Raw genomic sequence first — 25,859 nt, forward strand, 5'->3', positions numbered from 1 at the left:
GCAGCCTGAGGTTGTTCTGTGAATCATGCTCCGTTTATAGCGCTGTTTCATTTGTACACATGAGAAGGAGAAGGAGAAGCGGACAATGTCACTGGTGATGGTGTGGCCTCTTTGCTGAACCAGGACCCTTTTCACCCTCCCTTTTAACCCCCTTTTTTGACCTGCTGACAGCTGCAGATGGGACAGATAGGAGCCTCAAGCTCAGAGTAGGACAGGTGAGGGAGGGAGGGAGGAGTAGGGAGTACTCAGTCAGCGACAACAGCCCTAGGACACAGAGCTGCTAGAGATCTGTCGGCTCACTTAATTGTCTGTTCAGTATTCTCAAGCAATACAGCGTAGCCAGGCAAGAGCTTTCCGAGTCCCCCGTTTGACTGCAAATTGCAAAAAGCACGTTCGCAAAAGCTGTCCCTTGTTTTGAGAAGAGCGCATTTCAGATGTGAGATGGCAAATTGACTCTAAAATCTCCTCCCTCCTTAGACATCCAGCTCTTTGCCTCTAGAGTTACACAGGATTTCCCCTTTGGAGGGTTCTGATGTGTGGTCCATTTATGGGGCAGGGGGCAAGCTACGCCCCACTCCTCGTCTCGTGTTGATGAATGGGCTCTTTGTGGGCCTGTGGAAACAAGCCGAATCCCTCCATCTACCTCCATATGGCCAGGCCTATAGATCTCTTGTGGCCTGGGGCCACAGTGAACATCTGCCTCTCCCATGGTGCACTTGAGCAGGGACTCCTTCGCGCTCTTAAGCACCAACTGGACGACGCAGATGTTTCCGTGTGTCATTCCTTTTTTTTTCTTTCATTTTTATTTTGTGGCTTCATCTTGAGCCCAGCTAATCTGGCGTCCTTGTAACATGGTTCCCCCCCCCCCCCCTGCATGAAGGCATGACTGAAAGCGTGGTGTCACACTTGACAGGTTGGGCTTGTTTGACCCATATCCGAAACGTTAGATGTAAACAGCCAAACTTCACGGCTCTGCAGTTTCACCTTTAACTGCTTTTTTTTTTTTGTTGGTTTGAATCCTGCTGATGAAGTAAAAATGACTCGCATGATGACTTTGTCAGGATTTTCTATTAGGCCCAGGTCTCAAGCCCAGTACTTGACTTTGGAAAGAAATGACTCAACCATGTTTGCTTTATTCCTCTATGAGACCCGTCTGCACTCAAATGCGGGTAGTCCGTTTTTGGAAAGGTGGCTGTCGGCAGGAAGGTGAACTCCTGTGGAAATAAAGCTCTGTGGAGACTTAATTAAAAAAAAGTGTGCCATGTAAACGTTTATCCAGGCCCGCCACTCTATCGGGGGGGGGGGGGGGGGGGGGGGATTTGTGAACATTCCCATTGTCTTCAGTGTCCACTCCTCACTTGAGTGTGACGGATGGGTAAACGCCTACCTGCATAAAGGTGTGATTGATGGCTCAGCTCAGGGTTGTGCCCTCAGCCAGGTCTGACAGTTGTCCTGCAGTTATGTCGTCATGGTGCGTGGAGTAAACCTTCCTGTTTTTACCTGACATTTTCCACCATTCAAAGTATGTTCCTACCATTGTCGTCATAATTCAGTGAATAAGTGGAGAGGTGTCCTCTGTACTGAATAGAATTATATGAGGACCTGAAGGCTGCCTGACTGCTGCATGTTTGTGTTGGAAAGTTATTCTATCCATTAAAAAGATTTACTCTGATCATTAATGTCCTAGATATCTGAAATATTTAAAGATGTGGCTTTGACGTCTCCATAATAGAGCTTTCCTTCATTCAGCCGCTGTGTCAGGAATAAAAATGGTATTTTCTACCAGAAAGGTCAAAATTGCATTTGAAAATACCGATGCTTTCTTTAGATATGAAACCTTTTCAGATACATGGAACCTTAAGCACAAACGGCTAAACGTCTTAAGATACTTAAATTTACCAATGCAGTAATTAATATACAAAAGGCTGCAATTGCGGATCAATTGCATGCTATTATTATGATAATGATAGAGTACACTGTGAATTACACAGCTATGTTTTATTATATTATGCATACGTGGCATGACTGAGGTCTGGTGAAATAACAACAAAGCAAATGTTTTTCCATTGCAGACAGACACACCACTGATGGGGTGTCCGACTAATTTCCTCTAGTCTGAGAGCAGGAGGCAGCCTCATCGACATTCCAATATTAATCCTGGCCATCTTTGAGCACTTAGAAGAAATATTCATGTGCCCCATTATCACCCAATGTGTGCTTGCAGACACGTGAGAGAGCGAGAGAGAACAACAAATTTACTCTATTTGTGATGAAAGCCGTATTTCAGCAGCCACACTCGCCCACCCATGCTTCCAGCTGCCTCTCGGGCCTGACTGGGAGGGTCACCCCTGGAAAAACAATTCGACTCAGCTTGATGTTGTTTCTGTTCCGTTGTCCTTTCTCCCCGACAGATGCGAGAACTGTGTGGAGATGCTGTTTGTGCGCGGCTCGGGTAACTGCGTGCAGTGTGACACGCCGCTGAGGAAGAGCAACTTCCGCGTGCAGCTCTTCGAAGACCCGACCGTGGATAAGGAGGTGGAGATTCGCAAGAAGGTGCTGAAGATGTGAGTGTGGGGATGATGGTGGTGGTGGTGGTGGGGGGGCAAAAGGGTTTAGAGGTGGGGCTCTGTGTGTTTATGTGTCATCTCATGCCTCCTCCCTCTTCTTAAGCCACCTTTGTCTTTCTCATTACACTGTTTGTTTTGTAGACAATGAGTCCCCCCGGGGGGATGGGGGGGTCAAACAGGAAGGCTCTTTCACTGCCAGGTTTTTACTCCTCAGCCCCTCCCGGCCTTCCCTCTCATCTGTTCGTTAATAGCCCCTTAATTGACATCTAATGTGTGTCTATTAGCCAGCATGCAGGCATGGTATTTTAAAATGGTTGATTTAATGGAGGCTATTAATGCTGTCGCATATTTGCTTTCATCGGGTTTCGCTATTCGTCTCATCGGTTGTGCTCTTCTCCTCAGATACAACAAGAGAGAGTTTGACTTCCCGAGCCTGAGAGAGTACAACGACTACCTCGAGCTGGTGGAGGACGTAGGTAGGACCAACTCGGGAAGCCTCATTGAAGAGAATTGCAGAAGCGGTGCCTATAAGTGTAATGCTAACACATCTGGACCCCCCCCCCCCCATTGAGTTTAATCATGGTCAAGAGAGCTTGAAATCACATGGTCAGACTTTGTCTCTGTGGCCAACCAAGCTACTGCCCCCAAATCAAAGGAGCACAAAAGCATTTTACCCTACTGACCTGCATTTGAGATGTCCGTCACACCTTCAACCGGACTGAAAATCTGATCATTTATTGCTATATGCATTATACACTTTTAAACCATGAAGATTACACGCAGTGGTGGCGCAACTGTTTCGATTGTGGGCCTTTTTATGTAGAAAAAGTCACACGCGAATTGAATGAGTTAAAACCCAAAATGATCTGTTTCTAGACCTCATGTGCCCTAAAATAAAGTGTAGTACCTATCAATATAACACCATAGTAATACAATTTGATGTTTTCCCTTTCAGTAATATTTCTGTATCTGCCGCTCTTAAATTGAATTAATGGTAAATATCTAATACAGGGCATAGCCTCTGTTATTATTTTTAAATCTGTACATAAGTAAAAATTAAAACAGCCAGAAATGTGGGACAGAGCAGGCAGCTAGAGAGACAATAATGTGAATGTTAAAGTCCAGTTATACATCTATACAACTTCAGAAGGCTCTGTCATAGGCCTGTTCTAGGCCTATGACATTATGCGTGCACTTTAGGTTGACTTCTTTCTCTGTTTTTAATCATTTAATCCCTCAGAATTCCTATCATTCCCCTATTCAGCAGCCATAAAACTATATTTTTCTTAGTTTGACCGCAGCATATTGTCAACGCTATTTCTTAGGCAGTGCACCATTCCATCAAATGCAATCATTTTATACACTTTTTACAGTATTTCAGATGGCAATGTTTATTATCTCTGAAACATTTTGGATCTCTTCAAAAATCACAGTATTGTGGTGAAGAACTTTTGAAAAAAAATGTGCATAATGACACATTTAAAAAATGATGCTCCTCCGCATCATGAACGAGGTTTATAGTGTCGCACTCCGTTCAAACCCTGGCTTCTTCTTCACTGCAATATAGCCGGCCAATGAGCCCCCCTATCCTGCGTAGGAAAACACGCGCGGGGTCCTGAAGCTGTTCGATGATCCAAAGTAATTTCTACTGTAGTGAACTCTCCCTTCTATGCTGGTTTGTGTCCACTCCGTTTAGTGTCCAACCTGACAAACAACATCGATGTGGAGAACACAAAGCTGCAGATGGAGCAGTACCAGAGGGATAACAGAGATCTCATCCAGAAGAATAAGGTTAAACTGGTATGTACCGTTGCTTGACCTCACCAAGACTGTTGGGTCACGTGCAATATGGCCAGTAGGAATTGAGCCTTTTGGTCCAACGCGTGACACGAGTCCATTTTCCCCTCTCAGACAAGAGAGCAGGAGGAAGTGGAGGAGCTGCTGCTGCTGGAGCAGCAGGGCAACGAGCAGCGGAGGCTGGAGCTGCTGCAGGAGGAGCAGAGGCAGCTGCAGGCTAAGAGGAAGAACAAGCAGGCTCTGCTGGATGAACTGGTGAGATACACACGTTTCATGTACACCTTGGTTCAGCCCGGTGACGACAAAAGCAGTCGCACTATGACGGATGTTCCAAATCTGGCACACAAAACACACCCACTCACACACCTTCAGCCTGAGGGTCCATGGCTGTGGCTCATTAAGAGATTATTACCAGTCATTGTGCTAAAGGCTGCATTGTTTTCCTTCTGTGATTCCAAAGGCTTCTGTGCCCATTGTGTAGAGCTGCTGGCTTTGGAAGTGATTGTTCCTGCAGAGCGGGCTGCTGAAGCTCCGTCGCAGATAGTGGGCTAAGCTGTGTGTTTGTTTGTTTAAGGCACAGGGCCTGTTGACTGTAGGCAGATGAGATCAGCATCCCCCCCCCCCCCAACCCCAGGGGGAACTGTCCTGAGTGTTGACATATGTACATCCCTGTGCCCTGTGGTCAGAGAGCTCACTGTTTTCATACACATACAACAACAGATATATTTAGATTTCTTGGTGGTGTTGGCTGAACTAGTGGCTCAATAAAACTCATCACAGGGTGACACGCTTCTTGGTTATTTGTTTCTTGTAAAGGGTTTGTTTCTTTGTCAGACCTATTTTATCCATGAACTTATCAAAAAGGTAAACGTATCAAAGTAAAATGAGAATCATGTTGGTTACTTGACGTCATGGTAAGTGTTTTTTTACCTCCAGTGTGTTGGAAGATAGTAAATCACTTTTGGTTTATTATTTCCTAGGACACCTTCTAGACTGTCCTTCCATTGATATCCGCCCCAACAAAAACGTCCTACCCCTTCAGTGAACAAAGTATCTAAGCTTGTGTTCTTAGACCCTGGTGCTTGGCAGTGCTCCACTTGAGAAATTGAAATGTTCGACCTTGCTTTTAATGGAGACGAAGACGGCGCAGTGTACTTGACGTAGCGTCCCCTGCAGTGCCACACAATGACAATCAATAATATAGCCCAAAAGCACCCTAGTCTGATGATGGTGGGGCGGGGGGGTACATACACATACTAGTGTCAGGTGGTCTTGATGAGCAGTTCCTGATGAAGCATTTTGAAGATAAACGTTATCATTTGTCCCTCCAGGAGCATTCTCAACTTCCTGCCACCATGCTGCTCGCCCAACACAAGGTCCGTGCTGCCAAGCTGGAGACCCAGATAGAGCAGCAGAAACAGGCCGTCAAACCTGCCAGCCTCTTCTCAACTGGAATCAATATGGTGAGTCAGATCCAGTCACTAGTTTTCAATGCATATCAGATGCCAAAATATAGGACTTTTGCATTGTGATAAGAGTAGGATACATTTGACAACTCTGCAAAGTTTGCAACGGTAATTATTTAATATTTATCTTTAGCAACCGAGAGGCTAACAGTGTTATTTTATCTTTCCTTTCAAAACTGTACTTTTACAGTTCTCTTAGCAATACCTTCACTCTAATACAGTAATAGTAAGTTTGCAAAAATGGCTAAATTAGAGATGATCACAATGCTGAGCCAAGTGCATTGCCTAGAAAAGTGCCTGTTGCACAGTGCATTTAAAGCAATTAACAGTCTAAAGAGACACTTTGGACATGTCTCTTAGCCTGTGTACATATTAGTGCTGTTGGTTAAATGCGTTATTAACGACGTTAATGCAAACCCATTTTAATGACGTCAATTTTTTTGTTGCAAGATTAGGGAAGGGTCATTTAGAATACATACGTTTACTGTATATAAGTGATTTTATATACTTGCATGAGTAGGTTGGTTATTTTTTATGGTGGGAAAAATTCTACCCAACTAAATATTTTTTACTTCTTGACCCACCATTGATCAGGGCACTGAATTGTTTTTTGCGCAGGATTAATCTCAGTCCGAACACAAACCTGCCATGCGTGTGTCCAAGAAGGCAATGCACGCAGGGTCTAATTTCTAACTTGATGCTTGTTGATAGCAGTCCGGACCTCCAAAGGGAAGATGTTCCTTTGGTGTCTGGTGCTTCTTTATTGTGGGAAAAGAGCCCTCGCCCCTTCAGTCGTGTCATCACATTCCTGTGGGTGAGCGCTGGGACCCACAGAAGAGGGCATGTGGGCTCTGGGCCCACTGTGCCTGGAGACACCTTCCATTTGGCTATCGTTGTGGTTTTCAGACGTTTATTTTCATTTTACTGTGATGAGATATCGACTGTGTCATCAACCCCCCACCTCCTTCACGGCAACCCTCATGAGGCCTGCTTGTCCTACCACAGTTCAGTGATGCGTTTGAGAGATATCCACTTAGTACTGGGCCAGGGCTCCGGCTGCAGCTAAGTTTTGACATACACAGGTATAACTCTCATCTTCCTCTATCCTGTCCATTTGAATTGGTTTTCCACTGGCGTCGCTCTTTGAAAGGACTCTGCTAGTTAATCTGATGCAATAACAATCGAGGAGATGGAACAACAGCATTGGTTTACTCATTAGACCTTCAAGAGACAACAGTCAAATCATTGGATTGATCCAGTGATCTGGTGCTCTGACTCTCTGACTCTCACCCTTTTGCCGTACGGCATGAAGTCAAACTTGCTGATGGAGAGAAAAGCAGCACGATCGTGTTGCTCTTGGCTTCCTTCGTGGCTGTTTTTCCCCTCACTCCTTTCTTCCCATTTCTCTTCATCCGCCCGTCCCCGAGCTGGTGTGGGTGTAGCGGAGCTCACACCATGCATCTGCTCCGTTGGACTTTAAGACTCGAGTCAGGGGAACGTGTGGGTTTGGATTTCGCTTCACTTCAGAGTCCATAAGAAATGACTCCTGTTTGACTTGGTGGGGTTTCAGCACAGAGCGGTGGATTCCTGCAGATAGCTGGAATTCATTTATCGGCAACTTTGTGGTCCCTTGTTCCAAGCGAGTTTCATTTTTTCTTCAGCGGGAATTGGGGGAGGCAAATGTTAAAACACATTTCTTAACCTTGGGCACATTTCCACGATGGGCCTCTTTCCCCCAAGTTTGTTTAAGTTTCCCCTCTTTACTGACATCAATATCTATTAGTACTGAAATCTTCCTCATGGTCGATTTGGTCTGCAGTCGTTCTCTGAAGCATCTCCGTGATGTTGCTGTAACTTTTGCATCACAGAGACTTTTTTTTCTGTTTCTGTTCTACTGTTTAATGTTTCTGTTAAACTACATCCACAAAGGAAGAAGTTGAATTTGGGAAACCATTTTACATTTTTTTTTGTAAAACGGATTGTCTTTGAGTTTTTGACTTTTGGTCAGACAAAACAAGCTTTTTCATACCGTAGCTCTAAATAATACTTTACAATCAAAATTGCCCCTCTCGCAATCCTTTCTTGTAAAACAAGCACTCAAATGGTTTTTGAACCTGGAACTTTTTGTTGAGGTGCATGTTCAACAGTCAAAGAAGCAGACATTGTGTCCTTAAGACGTCCTCCCCCACCGCTACATGCCCCACCAGCAATTCAAACCGCAGGAATGACATATCCGGCAGTCTTTAAGCCATTTGATCCATGGAACGTGAGGATGCCGATTCTTCCTCAGCTTCCTCAGTCTTCATTTAAAGGGTGACCTAACATCGCATCTGGTTGTGTCATGTTGTTTACTGGGAACATGCAAAGGGGACGTCTCGGCTTCTCTGACGCTACTCTCTGCCCGGGTGAAGGAGACCTCCAACCCATATCCCGACTCTTCCGGTTTGCGCGTTAACGTGTCGGTGAATGGATGCTCGGGGAAGTTGGTCTGTCCCGAGAGAAAGTCGTCCAGGTGTGAGGTGAGGTGGGATGGGCCTGGTCTTGCCTCAGGAATGGTCTGGAATCACTCACTAATCCCTCACTTTGTAGGCACTCTTTTGAACCCGGGCACATGCACGTACACACATAAACGAACACTCCCCTCACCCAGTCTGAGTAAACATCCTTTGAAGAATAAAGTGTCTTTTTTTTTTTAAATAGACGTCCGCTGATATCAAAAGAGATGGAGGGAGGCAGCTATTCACTGTTTAAACAGGTTTGCTTGTTGTTGTCTGACACATAAGACCAGCGTGACAAGAGGTGCTTGGCACCTGCTCACAGCAAAACACGGTTACTATAAAATTTTACAGGTATATTTGATTCAAGTAGTACGTTTTTTTTGTTCTTATTTTTCTGAGTGTGTATGCGTGAGGTTGGGGATTGTCCTCAGCTGCTACGGTCTCTCATTCCTGAAAGCAGTGACCAATGGGGAATCTCTCCACCTCGGTGCGGCTTTCAGCGCCACCTTACATGAAAGGTCCGAGGTTCCAGCAGCGCTCCACTCCTCACGGCAGCTGACATACCTGACGAGGCCGGCATGGGTACTTAATGAAAGCAGGAGGCAGGAACACATAAACAAAAGAGCAACGCGCATTCACAGTCAGCCAAATGTGGCCGGAAAGTTTACCCCTAAATATAGATGTGTAGCTGACTGAAATAACCCCGGGGTCTCTCTGGCTTTATTCCATTTTACACTTAGGCAGTGGTATTTGACTACCATAGAAAACACGCACACACACACACACACACACACACACGGTGTCAGTTTGTTTGCTCAGGCCTGATTCACTTGGTTAAGTTGTCCTCTACGGTGACCTCTGTTTTGCAGACGTACTCGTCAACACAGGCCAAGCTGTGCCTTACTTAACTCCGGCAGACCGGCCGAACCGGTTTCACCTGCAAGGAGTCGCTCCGGACTCCCCCCCAACCGCTACCCACTCTTTTACCGTCTTCGTTGTTATTTGGATTTCCCTTTTTCCTAATCTTTATGCATACAGTTGCCCCAAACAGATGTTGATGTTGTTTATGTGAATGTGGTTTTGGGTAAACATTTTTTATGGATATAACATTCACAAACCCATAGTTTTAATGTGGGAGTGTGTGTGACCCCTCGCCCTTTGGCCTCTTCCTTTTTCATGGATTGCTGCCGTGTATGTTGATAGCTGGGGGTGGGGGGGGGGGGCGGGCTGAAGGGGTTAGTTCAGGAGTTGAAGCCAACCGTCAGCCCTGATTGGCACCAGCACATGTGGACATTCACACCTCTGCCCCTGCCCCTGGCTTGGCCCGGTTGGGTTGGCCTCAGCATCCCTTACTGCGGCGCAGGCCGAGCCCGGCAGGAAAAAGAAGTTGTCAGCTTTAGGGGCTTTGCACCGGGGCAGCTGCCACTGGACAGGCGGTTATATTTAAACTCGGGAGGCGAGCGGAGGCACCGTGTGGGGAGCAGCTTTTACACTTGCTACTTGCTGCTCAACGGGCAGCACAAAGCTCTTTATCCACACAGAAGCACCGGCGCTTCCACGGCAGACGGCTGAAGTGAGGCCTGAGGCCGGGACGGCGCTATGATGGGCCCTAATGACGGTCATTCATATTATCCCCTGCACAATGCCAACGGCTTTTTCTGTTTCCATTGATCTCATCCTCACTTTGTGCATTAGTGTCGAAAGCCTCTTTCTGCTTCTGGAGCTCTGCTTGAAGACAGCTGTGGCTCCCCAAACCTTGGGAACCATGCGAGTGTGTGTGTGTGTGTGTGTGTGTGTGTGTGTGTGTGTGTGATTGTGTGGCTGTAGTGTGCAGGTGCTGATGGAGAGGCAAGTCTCCGTGACCTTGATTTGTCCTGCTGAGCTGCAAAGTCAAAGGAGGGTTGGGGGACCTGGAGGCTGCTGATGTTTGTGCAGCGTGTGTGTTTTTAGGGCCATTATTTGTGGTGACCCATGATATGAGCTGTTGACCACTGAGCCTTTCATTAGCTTTGGCATTGTGCATACGACCTCTTCCATCACTGAGTGTCACTTTTTGTCTTTGGCAAACATTTCCAAGTAGAAATGATCTTGAATGAATCTTAAAAGTATCTGCAGAAGTAATGATTGAAAAAATCAAGCTTGACATTGTTTAAAAATCTAGGAGCACCTCTCTTGTTTTGAGTGTAGACTTTGGTGCTATGCCTCAGTGGCATACCCCTCATACCTCGAGAGTAATGTGACTTATAAGACACCCCTATAACCCCATAAACGTCACATGGATGTCTGCCATATCACTCTGTTGAGACGGGTTGGCCCTGTTGCTGATCCCAGAAAGACATTGTTAAGATTGACAGCAGAGAGAAAAAGGTAACATCACCAGCCAAATTCAACACCCCCTCACCCACCAACCCCCACCGGAGGTCAAGAGTGTTAAACAGTTTTCTTAGCCAGCACACCTGTCTTCTCCACCTGTCACGATGACCGGCAACAGTGATCTGACCTTTTTCTTTTTTTGTAAATCATTCCTCTCCTAGAAACTGAAGCTTGTATTGCTAAATCACTGTAACTTCATCTGGACCCGAGGTTAAATGTAGAAGGATCACAATACCAAGAGAAGCAGGATTACTCCCTCTGAAGCAATGGTGATTTCCTCAAATCATCCTCCCCTGCGGTTTTATTGAGATTGACGCCCCCCCCGAGATTCACTTTAGTGCCACAGGGGGCATTATACGAGTCTTAAATACCAGTTATACACAAACTCAAGAGCACGATGAAGGCCCACATGAGGTTGCGTAGGTTGTAAGGTAGGCCTCAGTGATGTAAAAAGCAGATGTTTGTGTTGGCTCTTTCATCGGTGATGTTCCAGGGCCCCTCGTCCTTTAGCCCTCTCTGCTCTCCCAGGCCTGGTCGGGGTCCCCCCCCACCCCCCCTCCCCCCTCCCCCCTTCCACCGTCCCCCTACCCCACCCCCTCTGTGTTCTTTCACCGGAGCATTGGGATTCACATGCTGCACTTCTCACAGACTTTTAATAGGAGACGATGAGTTTTCGTGATTGAAAGCTTCAGCTGTATTAGGTCGAGTGAGGATGGAGCACCGCTCTGATTTAGACGGACCGCATCAAAGCAGCTTAAAGCAGCAACAAGCTGTTCTTTCACTCTTTTTGGATGGGGGGGGTTAAGTGTGTTCAGAAGAGCAAAGCCTGTCCTTGTGTATGCATGTCTTATGCTCTGTATGTTGCTGATGATGTGTCTGTCAGTTTTCAAGGTGCCCTTGCAGAGGAATGCAACAGAAACTTCTCCGGTGGGGTTTGGCTCATTTCTGTCCGTCGCTCAAAAATCTGATTTATTGCTCTTCAGCAATCTGCAGCTCCCAATGTGCCTCTCTCTCCCTCGCTCTAACGTTGTAAACTTTTATTCTCGTGCTTCCCTCCGCCTCGTCATCCCAGTCCCTCTGACTGGTGCAGTAAGGAAGTCAAATAGTGCTGGAAGTCTGAAACAAGATGGATGGAGGGACTGAAGGAGGGCACAAGCGAGGGAGAGTGACCCGGTTTGGGGTTGTCTGGGTTTCATTAGCCTGCGGTGGAGCGGGACAGGACGGGGGATCACTGGCACCTTGGGGTTAAAGGTTGAATGAAAATTATAGTTAACCGCGTCCAGCATTTGTTTTAAAGTAAAACTCAAACAATCTGAGGCATTTGAATAGTGTTTAAAACAGGGGATATAGATGAGGGCCAATAAAGATCTAATCATGGGTCCTTTATTTTGTTTTGTGTTTCTTGTTTTGTATTCAGTAAGTGACCTTCCTCAACAGTCAATGAGCAACAGCTTGATGTGACTGATGTAATTTTATTTAAAATATACAAACCCAACAACCATGGAAAATATTAGTTAATTAGTAAGTAACAGTAGTTTTAAGGTAAATCTACATACAACCTTTTTGAATGATGTTCTCTCACAATTTCTGGCTGTAAAAACTGCCCCTCCAGCTCTAAATATTATGCTGCTGTTGCTATTCCTGTTGCCCGCCTCACCTGCATGTATAGACCACTGTTAAATGCAACAGGTTCAGGCTTGTTCTGTTAAGACAATTCAAAACCATTCTTGCAAATAGGACTGGAAGATATGGATAGAATCGTATGTGATTGTGATCTATCATGGCACAGTACATTTCCTGTAAAAGCAAGTAAATAACCGAGATAAGATTCCTTAGAATGGAGCATGTTTTGTTTTGGTAATATAGTAGAATAATACTAATATATACTTATACTTGACTTCAATACTGAAATATAATGTATAGTAAAATATTAAAAATAAATAACAAAAAAAGCCAGTCCATAATAAGTGGAAGAAGAAATACACACAAATAAGATGATAAATACCTAATAAAAAAAAAAGAATAAATCAAGAGGGAGTGGGTCAGGAATCATAATTGGACAATGCTAGAAGATGCCGGATGCATGTTTAAAATAAGAATGAATGGAAAAGACGCCAGACCTGGTAAAACCTTTTTGATGCTGATGATACCCGGATGGTGTATTTAAAGTGCTCAAATTTGAAGTGTTGAACCATCAGCGTTCAGGAGACCATAAAGTCCTGGTTGATTCTCAGCATTGCCTTCATTGGCTTATACCGTCAGAGAAATACAAAAAGTAGGTAATTCTGTTGAAACCGTGCCAGAAAATCTCTGACGAAAGACACATTTATATCGTTTGAAGGTATTTATTTTCATATCCTAAATATGCTGCACACCCTCCTGGTTAAAACAATTACCACCATGTTGTCTTTGGCTCTGACCCTGCCTTGCAGTCTCAGTGTTCATCACTTAGTGCTTTTGCAAGTTGTAGCTCAACTTTGGTTGCCTCATTTCCGCGTGCTTGTGTGTGTGTGCGTGTGTGTGTGTGCGCGTGCTTGCATGGGGCAAAGCATGTGTGAAGGCGGGCAGTCTGAGGCCGCGGGGCACATGTTATTCGTTTAGTTTGGTTTTCATCAGCTCCCCTCTGTGTTCTGTTGTTTACACTCCCCCCTCTGCCCTTTTCTTTGCTTTCTCTTATCTTTTTATCTCTCCTTTTGTTTCTGAGTTCCTGCGCTGGTCCTTAAAATAGTCAATGTTTGTTTAGAAATCATCTTTTTAATTCCAGGCTTTTTAAATGAGTCTGGTTCATCTTCTGAGTGTCATTACTTTAATGTTGAAGAAAACAAAGTGGCGTGACGCTGTGTGGAAATCCCCCTTTGATGGCAGAGCCCCAAATTGAACAATTCTGCTGTGTCTTCAAGAAGTATCATGTTTCTCACTCCATCACCATGGTCAAGAGCATTAGGAACTGGAGTAGCCTGACTGAAATCTCAACTTTGAGTACTTACGACTTAAATAGGTTTCTATAAAACAAACTACAGCTTTCTGTGCTTGACACAGTAGAGGTCAAAAGACTGCAGGAGACACAGCAGCAACATTTATTTTACACACTTCCACTCTACCTAATTGAAGTTGTATTACTTACTATCTTTCTACTACATTTCTACATCATCTTGTTGATTTTGTATTTGAAAATTGGGGGATTGATCATCCATTTTTGATCCAAAGTGAACTTGCTGTAATCAGGAGTTCCATCTCCACATCAGGCCCCTGACAGATCTACTGCATGATGTCGTGATCAGATTAACAGCTCAAGAGGTACCAAGTCATTGTCCCAGCAGTGCAAAGTGACAAACCAACAAGCTACTGACAAACCAGTTAGTCAAGCGCTGGTGGTTGTTAGTGCTGCGGTTTTACCGACCGTCAACTTTTCAAGGATGATTTGTGTCATATCTGTGGTTGCCAGTGTGCATATTTAAAGGAAACAATCAAGACATTGTTCTTTTGTTTAATGTTTTTTCTTTTTTTTTTCTTTTTTCAGCGCCAGACGGTGTCTCTTCAGCCTCCTCCCCGGATAGAAGAAGTCTTGTATCAGTACAAGCCTGTTCACGTTGAGACATACGGACCCCCAGTACCGGAACTGGAGCTGCTGAGCAGACTCGGGTACAGACTTATTTACACATTGGCCGCAGCCAGACAGACTTATAATGAGTCTCATTTTACCTTTAGGTGATCATGGTTGTCAAGTTGAATGAACAACGGGTCCACGATTTCCCTCAAAAGTTATTTGGAAGCGTTGGGAAAGAACTTTGTAGTTTGTTGCCAACTCGGCTGTATGAAAAATGACCACTTGATGCCTGTTAAATTTCCTCGAAAAAACAGATGCTTTTAAACCCAAGTAAATATCTAGCAAAAGTCCATGTGACTGCCATGCACGCACTAATAAAAGCACTTCATTGTAATTAATTATTTTAAAATATACTTTCTTAATATTCCAAATGAAGAATATTCCAAGAACGTACCTAATAAACTAAAAGCTTTTTTTCTAGGGATTGTTAGGAACAAAGGGGCAGGTAAGTGTTTCTGATTACACTTGGAATAAGCTTCTCCAAATAGTAGTAGTTTATTGTTACGGCCTTCGGGGTTAGGGTTAGAGAGTCGTCTGCTAGGGAAGCCTGTCTCGTCTCACTTGACTCTCCTCTCATTAGCTGGGAGAGTGAAAGCGAGAGGGAGTAACAACCATCACCCCGCCACAAGCCACCACAGGGCCTCTGTAGGAGTGTCCATTAACACACACAGGAAGTGCTCCCCCCCCTCCTCCCCGGACGGCCTCTCCGGGCCAATCAATCCACGACGCCATAGGTCCAGTCTTTGCCGAATGCAAGCTATCCATCAGACAGCCTCCTGCACTGCAGCCGGCTGGCACTGGAGCCTGCCCACACACCGAGAGCGGCCCGCTGCTATTGGGTGACGGCAGCAAAGCGTGGGTCGTATTTTTTTTTGGGGGGGGAGGCAAGCTCATTGACTTTCAGCCCTGCTCCAGCCTGACAATAACCTTCATTTGGCCGAGATGTGCAGAATTGTACGTATGTACGCCAGCGTGTTTTAGTTGTTTTTTTTATTCTTAAGAGAAAAGCTGCTATTGATTATTAAGTTGCACAATCACATCTACCTAATTACCTGGAAAATCACGTACTTAAGGCCAAACTTTTTCCTTAAAGGTTTGTGGGCGAGTTTAAGCAGAATAACTGAGACTTATTTACATTATGCATTCAGTGAAGTGCTGAGGTCTTTCTTCTTTTGGCCAGGCCAATCAATATGCAGATGAAACGCATCTCACAATTTTTGCCGCATGCTGGAGCTGAGAATGAGGAGGAAGAGGAGGGAGGGGGGATTGGGGGGGGGGGCTGGTGTCAGCAGTTCAGGGGTCCAGGAGGGACGGCGCTGGAGGGAAAGGGCTCTGCCACGGAGATAAATGAGGTTGAGTTCAGTGAGAAACGCCAGTCCCACTGGTGCGGGCGGCGCGCGGCCAGCGACACAGTCGGCCTCATTCAGACAAACCACAACTCCCAAGATGCAATGTGCCGTTAAGTAAAAGCAAGGAATTGTGCTGACACTTGTGTGCACTTGGCATTTTGTGATTCAGCTAAGTTTGCGGTTTAGTGCCTGCGAGCTCAGAAGAACACACACACGCATGCAGACGATGTCCCCTCAAACCGCTACACATTTTGTGTCGTACGCACTCACTCTCACCCCTTTTACTACAGTCCCGGCTTTTTGGAAACAATAAAACTTGTGTGATGTGGTAGAACTTGTGTGTGTGTGTGCGCGCGGCGCGGAGAGAGAATGCAGGCAGCGTTGAGCGGGTGAAAAGTGAGTCCCCAGTGTAGAGCCTTCGACTGCGGCTCCAGTCCTATGACCTGTGAAGGGAATATGCTTGATTGTGCCAGGAGGATCTGGATGTGCCTCGGCGTGGATCAGGTGAAAGGGACTTATTTTAAAACACAGCTGTTTGTCTTGGTCAAGGCCTTCGGTGACAGCAGCAACTCCAGTGATTTGTCTTGGACGCAGGCATCGAGAGAGGGAGAGAGAGAGAGAGATGGGAGGGTTGAGCTCACACACCCCCTCCCCGGTGGCCCTGGGGCCTCTGGGGCCGGTCTGTTGCACAGGATGTCCAGTCAACACGGGACTCACTGGAGCCGCGTGAATTTCGACTCATTCTTTTCTTTCACGCCGCTCCTTTCGCCTCTGTCACAGCGTCTGTGTCTTTTTCGCCTTGTCCCTTTGCCCCCCCCCCCCCCCCCCAACAAAAAAACCGCAGGAGTGCTGCGCTGCTGCCAGGAAAAAGATGGTCCACGCCTCTTTCGCTGTGTCTCTCTCTCCCTCTGTCAGCTGTACCTGAATAAATATGGGCTGAGCTGAGCACTTATATTAAAGACAGCTGCCTCAATACTGGAGCAGAGAAAAGGGGCCTCCCAAAGTGTCCATTCAGCTTCCACCTCAACAGCAACCCCACTTCACACAGATATATAAGCGCTCCTCCCCTTGACGTGCGTGGGATTCGCCTCAGAGGATGGAACCCTTACCCTTCCATCTCATTGACTGGCACGTACCTAGAACCAGGCGTGAGCCGTCAGAATTATGAGCTATGAATGTAACATTACAGCGCGTGTGCTCCAAAGGAAGCGTCACGGCTCCGTGCTTTTTATGCAGGAGAGTAAAAAACTCCTAATAAACAAAAAAAAAAAAAAAAAAAAAAAAATCAAAGTGAAGTGAAGTAAATACTTGCTTTGGAGACCTCGCAAGCGGAAACCAATGATGTTTACATTGACGTGGCTGTGACATAATTCCCAGCACAGGGCGGACTCCGGCAGGAGCTGTTTTATCTCGCGTGCGCCCGCTGACGGACACAGACCAAATGGAAGCACATGAATACATCAAAGACATGCCGCACCTATCCAGTCGGGCGTGCGTCGTAGACCTAATAAGCACATTTCTGTACATTAGCTCACATAGAACACATGCTGACGGCCTGAAAGAGGTCACGTCCTATTTCAGTCACTGTGTGTGTGTAGATCAGCATCTGGGTGTCCCGAGTTTGTGCTCCCCAGGAATACTTTTAAAGGTCTGACTGCGTAGGCGATGAAAGACTGCCTGGGATCTTGGGCGAGGACAAATCATATGGGATGGGGGGGGGCGGGGGGATGGGGGGGGGAAGAGAAATTGGCTACGGAGCGTTGAAAAATTTGACTCAAACCTCAAGTGCTGACAATGAAAGCTCGCCAGAACAGTTGTTTGTGTTGGCACAGGTCGCCCTGAAATTAGCCCATCTCTTTCTGACAGAGGTTGCTCAATGTGCTTCGCCAAATGCCAGTGTGTGCAATATTATGACGTTTTGCCTCCTCCCCCATCGCTCTCTCTCTCTAACGGTTGGAAAAAGTGAGGTTTACTGTTGGGAGCGCTTGTCGAGCGTCCATCTCCTGTCGGTGGGGTGAAGGGGAGCAGCTGAAGGAGATTGTTTAGTCTGGCGCTGTTCTCCTGGGGTTCCACTCCTCTGCAGGAGGAAGTGGTCCTCGGAGCACTTTCTCCCACCGACGCCGACAACCTGTGACCAGCTGAGGAGACGAATAGCGATGCAAAGATTTCTTTTTTTTCATAAAACACAAATGTTTTCTTCCTCCCTCCCCCAGGAAACTTCCCACTAGTCTTCCTTGAATGTAACGCTGTCTTTTTATGGACCGATCTACACACCAAAGGACCTAAAGATGACTTTAGTCCTATGTTTAACGTGCGCTCACTGTTCTGGGTGGGAGCCAAGGGTTAATGGCTCTCTGAGTGATGCTCTCCTCCTGCTTGTGTTCTTTAGCTTTCCAAGCATCCCTCGGCGTCAGCGTGTTTATGTGAATGGTGTGTATCCCGTTTGTTTGTTTGTGTGTTGCCTTATTCTGTATGTTAAGTGCTTTGGTGGGAGGGAGATGTCAAGAATAGTCAGTGATGGAATCGCAGCCCGACGGTTCCTGGCATCCGGCTCTGCTGGCCTCTTCCCGCCTGGTTGGCCTGACTCCAGGTCAGATCGCTCCATCTTTCCAGCTCTGCCCCACGGGGCACCACCAGTGACCCTGGATTCGGCTCAAGGAGTCAGCAGGACCACTAGACGTGCTCCACACAGTGCTCTTGGATCCATTTCTGCCGTCACGGAATCGCAGTAAATGAGATTTAAATAATATACAGGTCGTGGTTCCCTTCCACTGCGTTCCCTTCTGTGTGATGAAAGTGCAAGTCAGCCATCATACTCTTCTTTTCCACTCAACAGGCGGAGAACAGCTTCACCAGAGGAATTTCTATGAACGACCACGAATAGCTTTTCCCCGTATCCCAGGTTCTCAGATCCCTGCAGGGCGCATATCCGTCTGATAGGCCTGACAGGGCTGTAAGGGCCAGGAGGAGGAGTGAAAGGGGGGAGGGCAGGGTCACAGGTCACTGCCCACAGGGGACCTGAGGTTCAGCACCGGTACGTAAGAGTGCCGAGACTGACGTGAACAGAATGATGGCACCTTGGAGAGACGGGTCTCGTATTTTTTGCCTCAAATAGTCATTCCCTCACACACACACACACACACTCTCTTTAACACAAACACGGCGTTGATGCTTCAGTTATGAGCTGGAGTCTGAGGCGCCGGTTAGCATGACCTCAGATGAACTCCCTGAAGAGCACGCTGCTTTGATCTAGTTTTACTACTATTATATAATGTCTGAGGGCACATATTTTGCTTTCATTCAGACTAAATTAAATATTCTGTGACGTTGCCAAATGGTTCCATTTATGGAGAAAAATGGTGTGTTTTGCATAACCGGGTTTTTCCACAAATTCTCTGGGGCTACCACCATAACCAAGACCTAAAGCTGAACTCGGTTTGTCAGACATCCTACTTTCTTCCAATGCTCCTTGCACACGCTATTGTCTTTTGTTACCAGAGCCGGCATAACTTCAATGCAGCACTTCTCCGACAATCTAAGTGTTTCCATAGCTTCGGTCTGAAAGCTTGAATGCAGCCGCGGGGCTCTGATTTAACATTTGCATAACCAAAAGAGAGTGCATGCACATTAAAACTGGAGGTTCAAGCCCTGCCATTTGACTTGCAAACCTGTCTGTCAACACGACGCCCCGTCTGCGTTCACAGCGCACAGCCACCACCTTGCTTTCATTCTCGGCTTCTCGTACAGTAGGCTGCTTCGTCTCCTCGTTACCAACAAGATCCGAAACAGAGTGGAGCGTGGCCACTGTCCGGCTCTCCACCAGCCCCCACCCGGGCCATTATCCTGTCTGTCTAAGTAAACAGACCATTAACAGACAGAGCCGGTGGAGGCCGGATCACTATTGTCTCCCCCCCCCCCCCCCCCTCCCATAGATCTGTTCAAATATTGATCTTCTCTTTAAGTATGCTTCAAAATAAGCATGCGCTGTAGTTGACTGGAGGCTTTTCACTTGTGGGCGAGTCACATGTGACCCACAGAGCGGACGGGAACCGGAGGCAACATTACAGTGTGATAGAGCGGGAGAAGCATCTGTCTCATGTGTATTCTGGTCATCTGAAAGAGGTCTGCTTTTAGTGTTATTGTTTTCCCTCTGTGGGCCGCGTGCCAGACGGACCAGCGGCCTCCTCCCGAGATGAACCGGGCTAAACCAGGCCATTGCCAGCAAGGAGGGAGGGAAGGGGGGGGGGGACACACCTCTTATATAGTACAAGAGCATGCTTGCCTCCAGGCGTATTTGTGTCCCGGCCGAAAGGCGACGGCGTTGACCCCGTCCCCCCCTCCCCCCCCCGCCCGGCGCGGGGCGAGGCGATGTCTCCGGACTATTTTAACGGGCGCTGATCTCTGTGGAGGTTTGCAAAGCGCCTTCATGCTTTTAAGGGTTGAATTCTTTTGATTTTTTTTTGAGGATAATGGGGCACATAGACACACCATACTGTGTGTGTTAGTGTTTTCTGCTACATAAACACGGCAGACCTGCACTCTGTGCCTCTCTCCTGCTCTTCACCCCCTGGGGCAAAGGGCCCCGGCAATGTACAGGGGGATTAGCTGGCTCATTTTCCCCTCTTAAGGGCTGGGGAAAGAAAACAAACTCCCGTCTTGTGGGGCTTGGCACTGGAGACTTGCCACGCACACCTCATAGGGGGAGGTGCCTCCCCACTACGATGTGTGTATTAACCACCCCCCCCCCCCCCCGTCTCCCCCCGCTGTTCATTTCCCCGCCTCTGCTGTTCCCATCTTTCTCCCTAATTGAAATCTTCTCTGCCTCTCCTCGAGAGCTCGAGGTGCTTCAGTAACCGATACCTATGGAGTAGAGGTGCGCCCCCCCCCCCCCCCCCCCCCCCTCAGGGAAAACTCTTTTCTTCCTCTCTGTATCGGTGCACTATTCCCAGAAAGTTGCATCTAATTGTCGAGGCTCTTTCGTTGTGCACGTTTGGGTGTGCCTTGTGCTAGCAACCATTCACTGAACAGCATATGCTCTTCCGTCGTTTACGGCGCCATTTGGCTAACGATGACACTGATGTCATGTCATTATCCTCCCTCTTTGGTCTGGTTAGCCCCCCGCCCCCTCTTCTTCCTCTAAGCTCTCCAGGGGGCAGAGTTATCAAGTAGCCGCTCAGGAGACGAAAGAAAGATGCTCTCTGTATGAAGTGTCCAGCGGGATGTGCGATGCTTCTACAAGCAGGCCAGCCAACCAACCTCTACTGCCCCCACCAGGCCAGACAGGGGAGGTGCCCTGGATGAGGTGACGGTTTGAGCAGGAAGTGAGGTTTCAGGGCACGAGAAGCACCGCGGGGCGGACACCTCCACGAGGCTATCTGCTCTCAGACACAGAACAAGCGTAGCACTTTGCCGCCGAGCCTTGATACCAACGAGCTGCGTTCTTGTAGACAGCTCACAGATTGTCAGTCACTTCGTGAGAATGTATTTCTATAAGCGTTCATGTCAAGTGTCAGCCGAAGCTTCTGTTAACACTCTAAACATGTTCTCCCCTTGACTGAGTGCGGGCTACCCCCGCCTCCCTCTCCTCCTCCTCTTATGAGGCAGACTGAGCCCATCGACGGGGAAGATAAGGCGCGCGATAATGGGTAAGGGCTCGTGAGGATATGATGTAACCGTATTGAGCCCCCCCCCCCACAGACGACTTAAGATAATCGGGCGGACAGTGGGGAGGCTGACAGCCGAGGATCCGTCTCACACACTCGTACGTCCCGGAGGAAGCTCCATTGAATGGAGAAGGGAGTGACCTCTGACCTGCGGTGATGAAAGACCTCTGTTGACAGATATAGTATACCTGTGAGAGTCCTCTGTGTTTGGCTGGCCTACGGGGGGGGGGGGGGCGGGGGGGGTTGTTTCTAGACAGCGGCCCGGACCAATTCACACATTCACCCGGTGGAATCCTGCTCCATCTGTTCGGTACCGATACGAACCGCTCTCCCTCGCGGAAAAATACGTACTCACACACACGTGAATCGCATGGACACACACACACACACACACACACACACATAGGTCGCACATACACACAATGCGCTCAGTGTGCTGTGTCTCACAGGGGTACATTTTCTCTCAGGGTAGAGAGAAGGAAGGAGGGGCAGATGGGGCAGCAGCGAGTGAAACCGGAGCTGCCTCAGGAATGCAGGGGGTGTTTTTGGAGGACTGGAGTGGAGTTTGGGGGGTAAAGGGGGGGTTGACTTAAGGGGTAGGATGGGTGATTAGGGGGTGACAGCTGAGTGCTGACCCCTCTATAATGACAAATCATCTGGCAGGTGTGTGGCTCTACACCCCCCCCCCCCCTCCCCTCTCCCTAGTCCTCCAGCCCCCATCAATTCCAGACCAGGAATCCTCAACCGCTGCCCGAGCCGAGCACTAAAGGAAGACTTCCGGACATCCAGCAGCCTCGTGACCGGCCTTTGAGAGGCAAGGCCTCTGTTCAGAGACCCACTTCCCAGTGGTGGTCAGATGCCCTTCTATGTCTGACCTCCTTGGCTTTGACAAACAGAGCTCACGAGGCTTTAGTCCCTGGAAAAGTAGCTTTCATTGGTTTGTCGTTGCAGACTTTACTTGTACAGTGTTGATGGACTAGAATGCAGATTTGATCCCTCCGACGTAGCCTGTGCCTGATGCTGAAGACCAGCTGCATCCAGAAAGCCTCATCAGCATCAAGTCAAAGCAAATACTGATTGTGAATCGGTGAGGGTGCTGTTATAAAGCCTCCTGGTCAGTGCACAGAAGAAAGAATGTAAGAGCCTGACTTGTACATCTTCCAGAAAATCCCATTCATACGGATATTGCCCCAAGTTTCTTTTGAAAGAGCCACGTTGAGTTCGGCTTTTTTTAAATTTATTTTTTACTATTAAGTCCGTATGTATGAAAGCAGCCAAGCCACGCACAGTAACTACAGCGAGCGCAGCATCAGACTGCTCCGTCGTCCCGTGCCTCTGTGGTTTACGTTAATTAAGTGTCTGCTCGCTGAAATAACCATTGCAGCATTACAGGCCTCTTCGCTTTTTCCATCAAGCCCCGGCTGCCGCAGCTCTTCTTAATCCGGCTCGAGCCAACACATGGAGTCTAGACGAAGAGGCCCAACGCAGGCCGCACCTCCGTCTGATATCGCCTGTTTTTACATGGATATTTCCCCAAAGAAGCCGAAGCCTCCGTTCGTGCTGCAGCGTCGTGGATCCAAACGCAAAAGAGGAGCCACACATTCCCAGCTGGAAATCTAGTAGTGCCCCACCGGAACGTTTCGCCACTTATCTTTTCACTTTGAATTAGAGATGTGGCTTTGCGGCGTTTTCCAGTCGGCCGGGGTGGGGAATACTTTCAGGGTCCCGTCAGGAAAATCTCTGACCGGTATTAGCATTAGCAGGAGACATTGCCCAGGTATTCAGAGCTCCAGACCCAAGTGGAAAAATGTGGTTGGCCAACTTGGCTCTGAACAGTTTTTTACCACGTGGCTTTTTTTTTTTTTTTAAAGGAAATAAAAGTACAGCCCGGTGGTATGAGTGAAGTTTGAGAAATATTGCAAGCTCTTCATCATCTTTTATGAATATGTGACACATGCTGAGATGAAATCTGGTAAAACATCCATATAACTCCAGTACACTCAGTGTGAGTACTAGTGGAAAACCCCTTGTCATTTTCCCTTGTGGCAAACGCAGACTGACACGCATACTGTCACCCTGTGTCCATCAGTTGTCTTCATCACCTGCACCCGTCCTTTCCCACTCCCCCCCCCCCCCCCCCCCCCCCCCAAGCGACATAATGGGCCAGTCCAAAGTGACCCATATTTACCCAATAATACGAAGCTTTGAAAAGACCCATATCGAGTTGCAACTAATGCTCCAGTGGGGCCCGGAGAGTGAAAGATGTTACCGGCCGACACGGCTTGGGTTTCACGGCCCTGCGAACAAAAGGCAGTCCAATCCTCAGAGAGAGGGGGGGGGGGGGGGAAGAGAGACTGAGTGCACACCGAAAACAGTAGCGTCTCAAAGCGCCTTTTTCATAGCGGAATAGTGTGTGTGTGTGTGTGTGTGTTACGTTTGAAGGCCGTGTAAAGAGCGTGCCTCACATTATTAATGCATTTCATGTTGCCGCACGCCTTTTTGGTGTCGTCCATCCGCCGTTACCGTTTCAGCATCGCCGAGTACAGTCATGTGAAAGGAGTCGAGTTCATCTCTCGGCTTCTTCTGTAGCCGGTCGGGTGTGTGTGTGTGTGTGTGTGTGTGCGTGTGTGTGTACATGTATGCCGCTGGCCTTTACAGGAAGATGCGGATACGGCCGCTGAGTTAATGGAGCAGAACTGAACTAACCTCGGGTGTTAGGGGTGAGCAGAGGGCAGACAGAGTTGGTTTAAGGGAAGAGGGTTTGTGATGATGATACCCAAAGGTGATTTCACCTCATATCCTCCCTCCCTCTTTCTACTTCCCACCCTCCCTCTTCCCCCCTCCTTCATGTTCTCTCTCTCTTTCCCTCCTTAGGGGCAGGCAGGTATAAAGTTACACAGAGCTCTCAGCTTTCTTGGAAGGAATGACCACATGAGTAGCTTGGGGATTAGATTAGCAGGAAGAGCAGACTTAGCCGGGCTGTAAATAGCCCACTTTTTTCACCATTAGAAAGGCCCAGTACAATATAATCAATAGATAGCACTCATCTGATGCAGGAAGCCATATGAGAAGACCTCCCTCAAGTGCTCTGAAGGACAGGCTACAGCAGCTTGGGCCTAATGAAGTTATTATTAATCACTGGGCCTCCTGTTTTGAACTTGTGTGTTGTTTCTCTAGTGGGTGATGAGTGGCCTTTGTGTGCGAGAGCTGATTGACGTCTCTTGCTGTTCTCACTTTCGACAAGTCAAGGTCATCTTGTTTGATGTAATGGCATCTTAAAGAATATGTTACATTTTTGAGGAAAGCAACCGTCATAAATACCAAAGCATAGTATGATATATAGATATTTTTAACACATAACACCTTTTTTTCTTCTTTTTTTCACCCTGTCCATCTCTCTCACACACACACACACACACACCTCACAGGTGTTGGGTTACTCTGTAAAGCAGCTTGAATGGGCACAGAAATCACAGAGAGCCGCCTGTGTTCCCGTTTCCCTTTGAAGTTTCCGCGGCTCACAGGAACAGGGGCCACAAAGCCAGACTCGTGTGAGGGCTTTAGTCCTCTCTGCCAGGATTCTGGTTTCTGCAGGGTGGGGGGGGGAGACGCTACTGACAGGCGAGGCTACGTGTTGTCTCAGTTGCTCGAGGACTTCGCTTTTTTAGCTTTGTAGTCAAGATGCTACAAGAGAGCAGTACAGAGCATGTGTGCAGGTTTGTCCCCTAATGACCAGGCACCAAACAGTGGAGGAAGGATTAGAGTGGGTGGGGTAACGGGTCAATCCCCTGCTGTATACACTCACAACTCTCAAGTAGAGGGGCATCTGTCCCTGTGGGGACGAGATGTGGAGACTAAATTAACAGCTCGGCTGTTTTTCTGTCTGTGCATGAATGTGAAAATAAACAGTAACTTTTGGCTTTCCTCAAGAATCCGAAAAGGGGCTTTGGCAGGATACATCTGTAAGCACTTAAAAAATAAAAGACACCCATAATACTTTAATAGAGCCATGTTGGAGAGGCTTTTAGGCACAAGGTGATCCAGTGTTATTGTATGGGTACGTCTGTCTTCGTTGATCTCATCAAAGGGTCGCTGAAAGCCAGAAAAAACAACTTTCAAGTGTGGATTTAATGAAGAATAAACTTAAACTCAAGTTACACTCGCAGGAACTACTTTTTGAAAGCAGCTCTCGGGGGCCGCCAGTCAATCACATTGTTTACAAAATACCTCACTGCTGTTACTGACCAGGGCTCTCTGTGTGTTCTCAGGTATCTGAACCACGTGCGGGCTGCCATGCCTCAGGACACAGCTGGAGGATACACCTCAGCTTTGGCGTGTCATCGAGCTGTTCAGGATGCTTTCAGTGGGCTGTTCCCTCTGAAGCGCTGAGCACATGCACAACAGCTACTGGTTGGAAATGGGACTCAATGGACAATAAGCCACCGCGACAGGGGGGGGGGGGGGGGGGGGGGAAAGCTGCTGTGGCAGGTGGTGCTGTGACTGATTCAAGGTGTATGACTTTTTATATTTTGTGTTAAT

The 25,859-nt window shown here is 47.6% G+C and overlaps 1 protein-coding gene across 1 annotated transcript in view; it reads left to right on the forward strand.

Annotated features, from left to right (window-relative positions):
- The window catches only part of mnat1 (MNAT1 component of CDK activating kinase), a 30,980-nt gene extending 5,202 nt beyond the window's left edge, over window positions 1-25,778 (forward strand). Inside the window, exons 3-9 of the mRNA XM_037486406.2 lie at window positions 2,412-2,564; window positions 2,970-3,043; window positions 4,264-4,367; window positions 4,479-4,619; window positions 5,696-5,827; window positions 14,222-14,343; window positions 25,589-25,778. Coding sequence (XP_037342303.1) covers window positions 2,412-2,564; window positions 2,970-3,043; window positions 4,264-4,367; window positions 4,479-4,619; window positions 5,696-5,827; window positions 14,222-14,343; window positions 25,589-25,709 — 847 coding nt within the window. The 3' untranslated portion in view covers window positions 25,710-25,778. The remainder of the gene's footprint in view (window positions 1-2,411; window positions 2,565-2,969; window positions 3,044-4,263; window positions 4,368-4,478; window positions 4,620-5,695; window positions 5,828-14,221; window positions 14,344-25,588) is intronic.
- Window positions 25,779-25,859: the final 81 nt, after the last annotated feature.

The sequence above is a fragment of the Pungitius pungitius genome, chromosome 14 (assembly GCF_949316345.1).
Source record: "Pungitius pungitius chromosome 14, fPunPun2.1, whole genome shotgun sequence".
Lineage (NCBI taxonomy): Eukaryota > Metazoa > Chordata > Actinopteri > Perciformes > Gasterosteidae > Pungitius > Pungitius pungitius.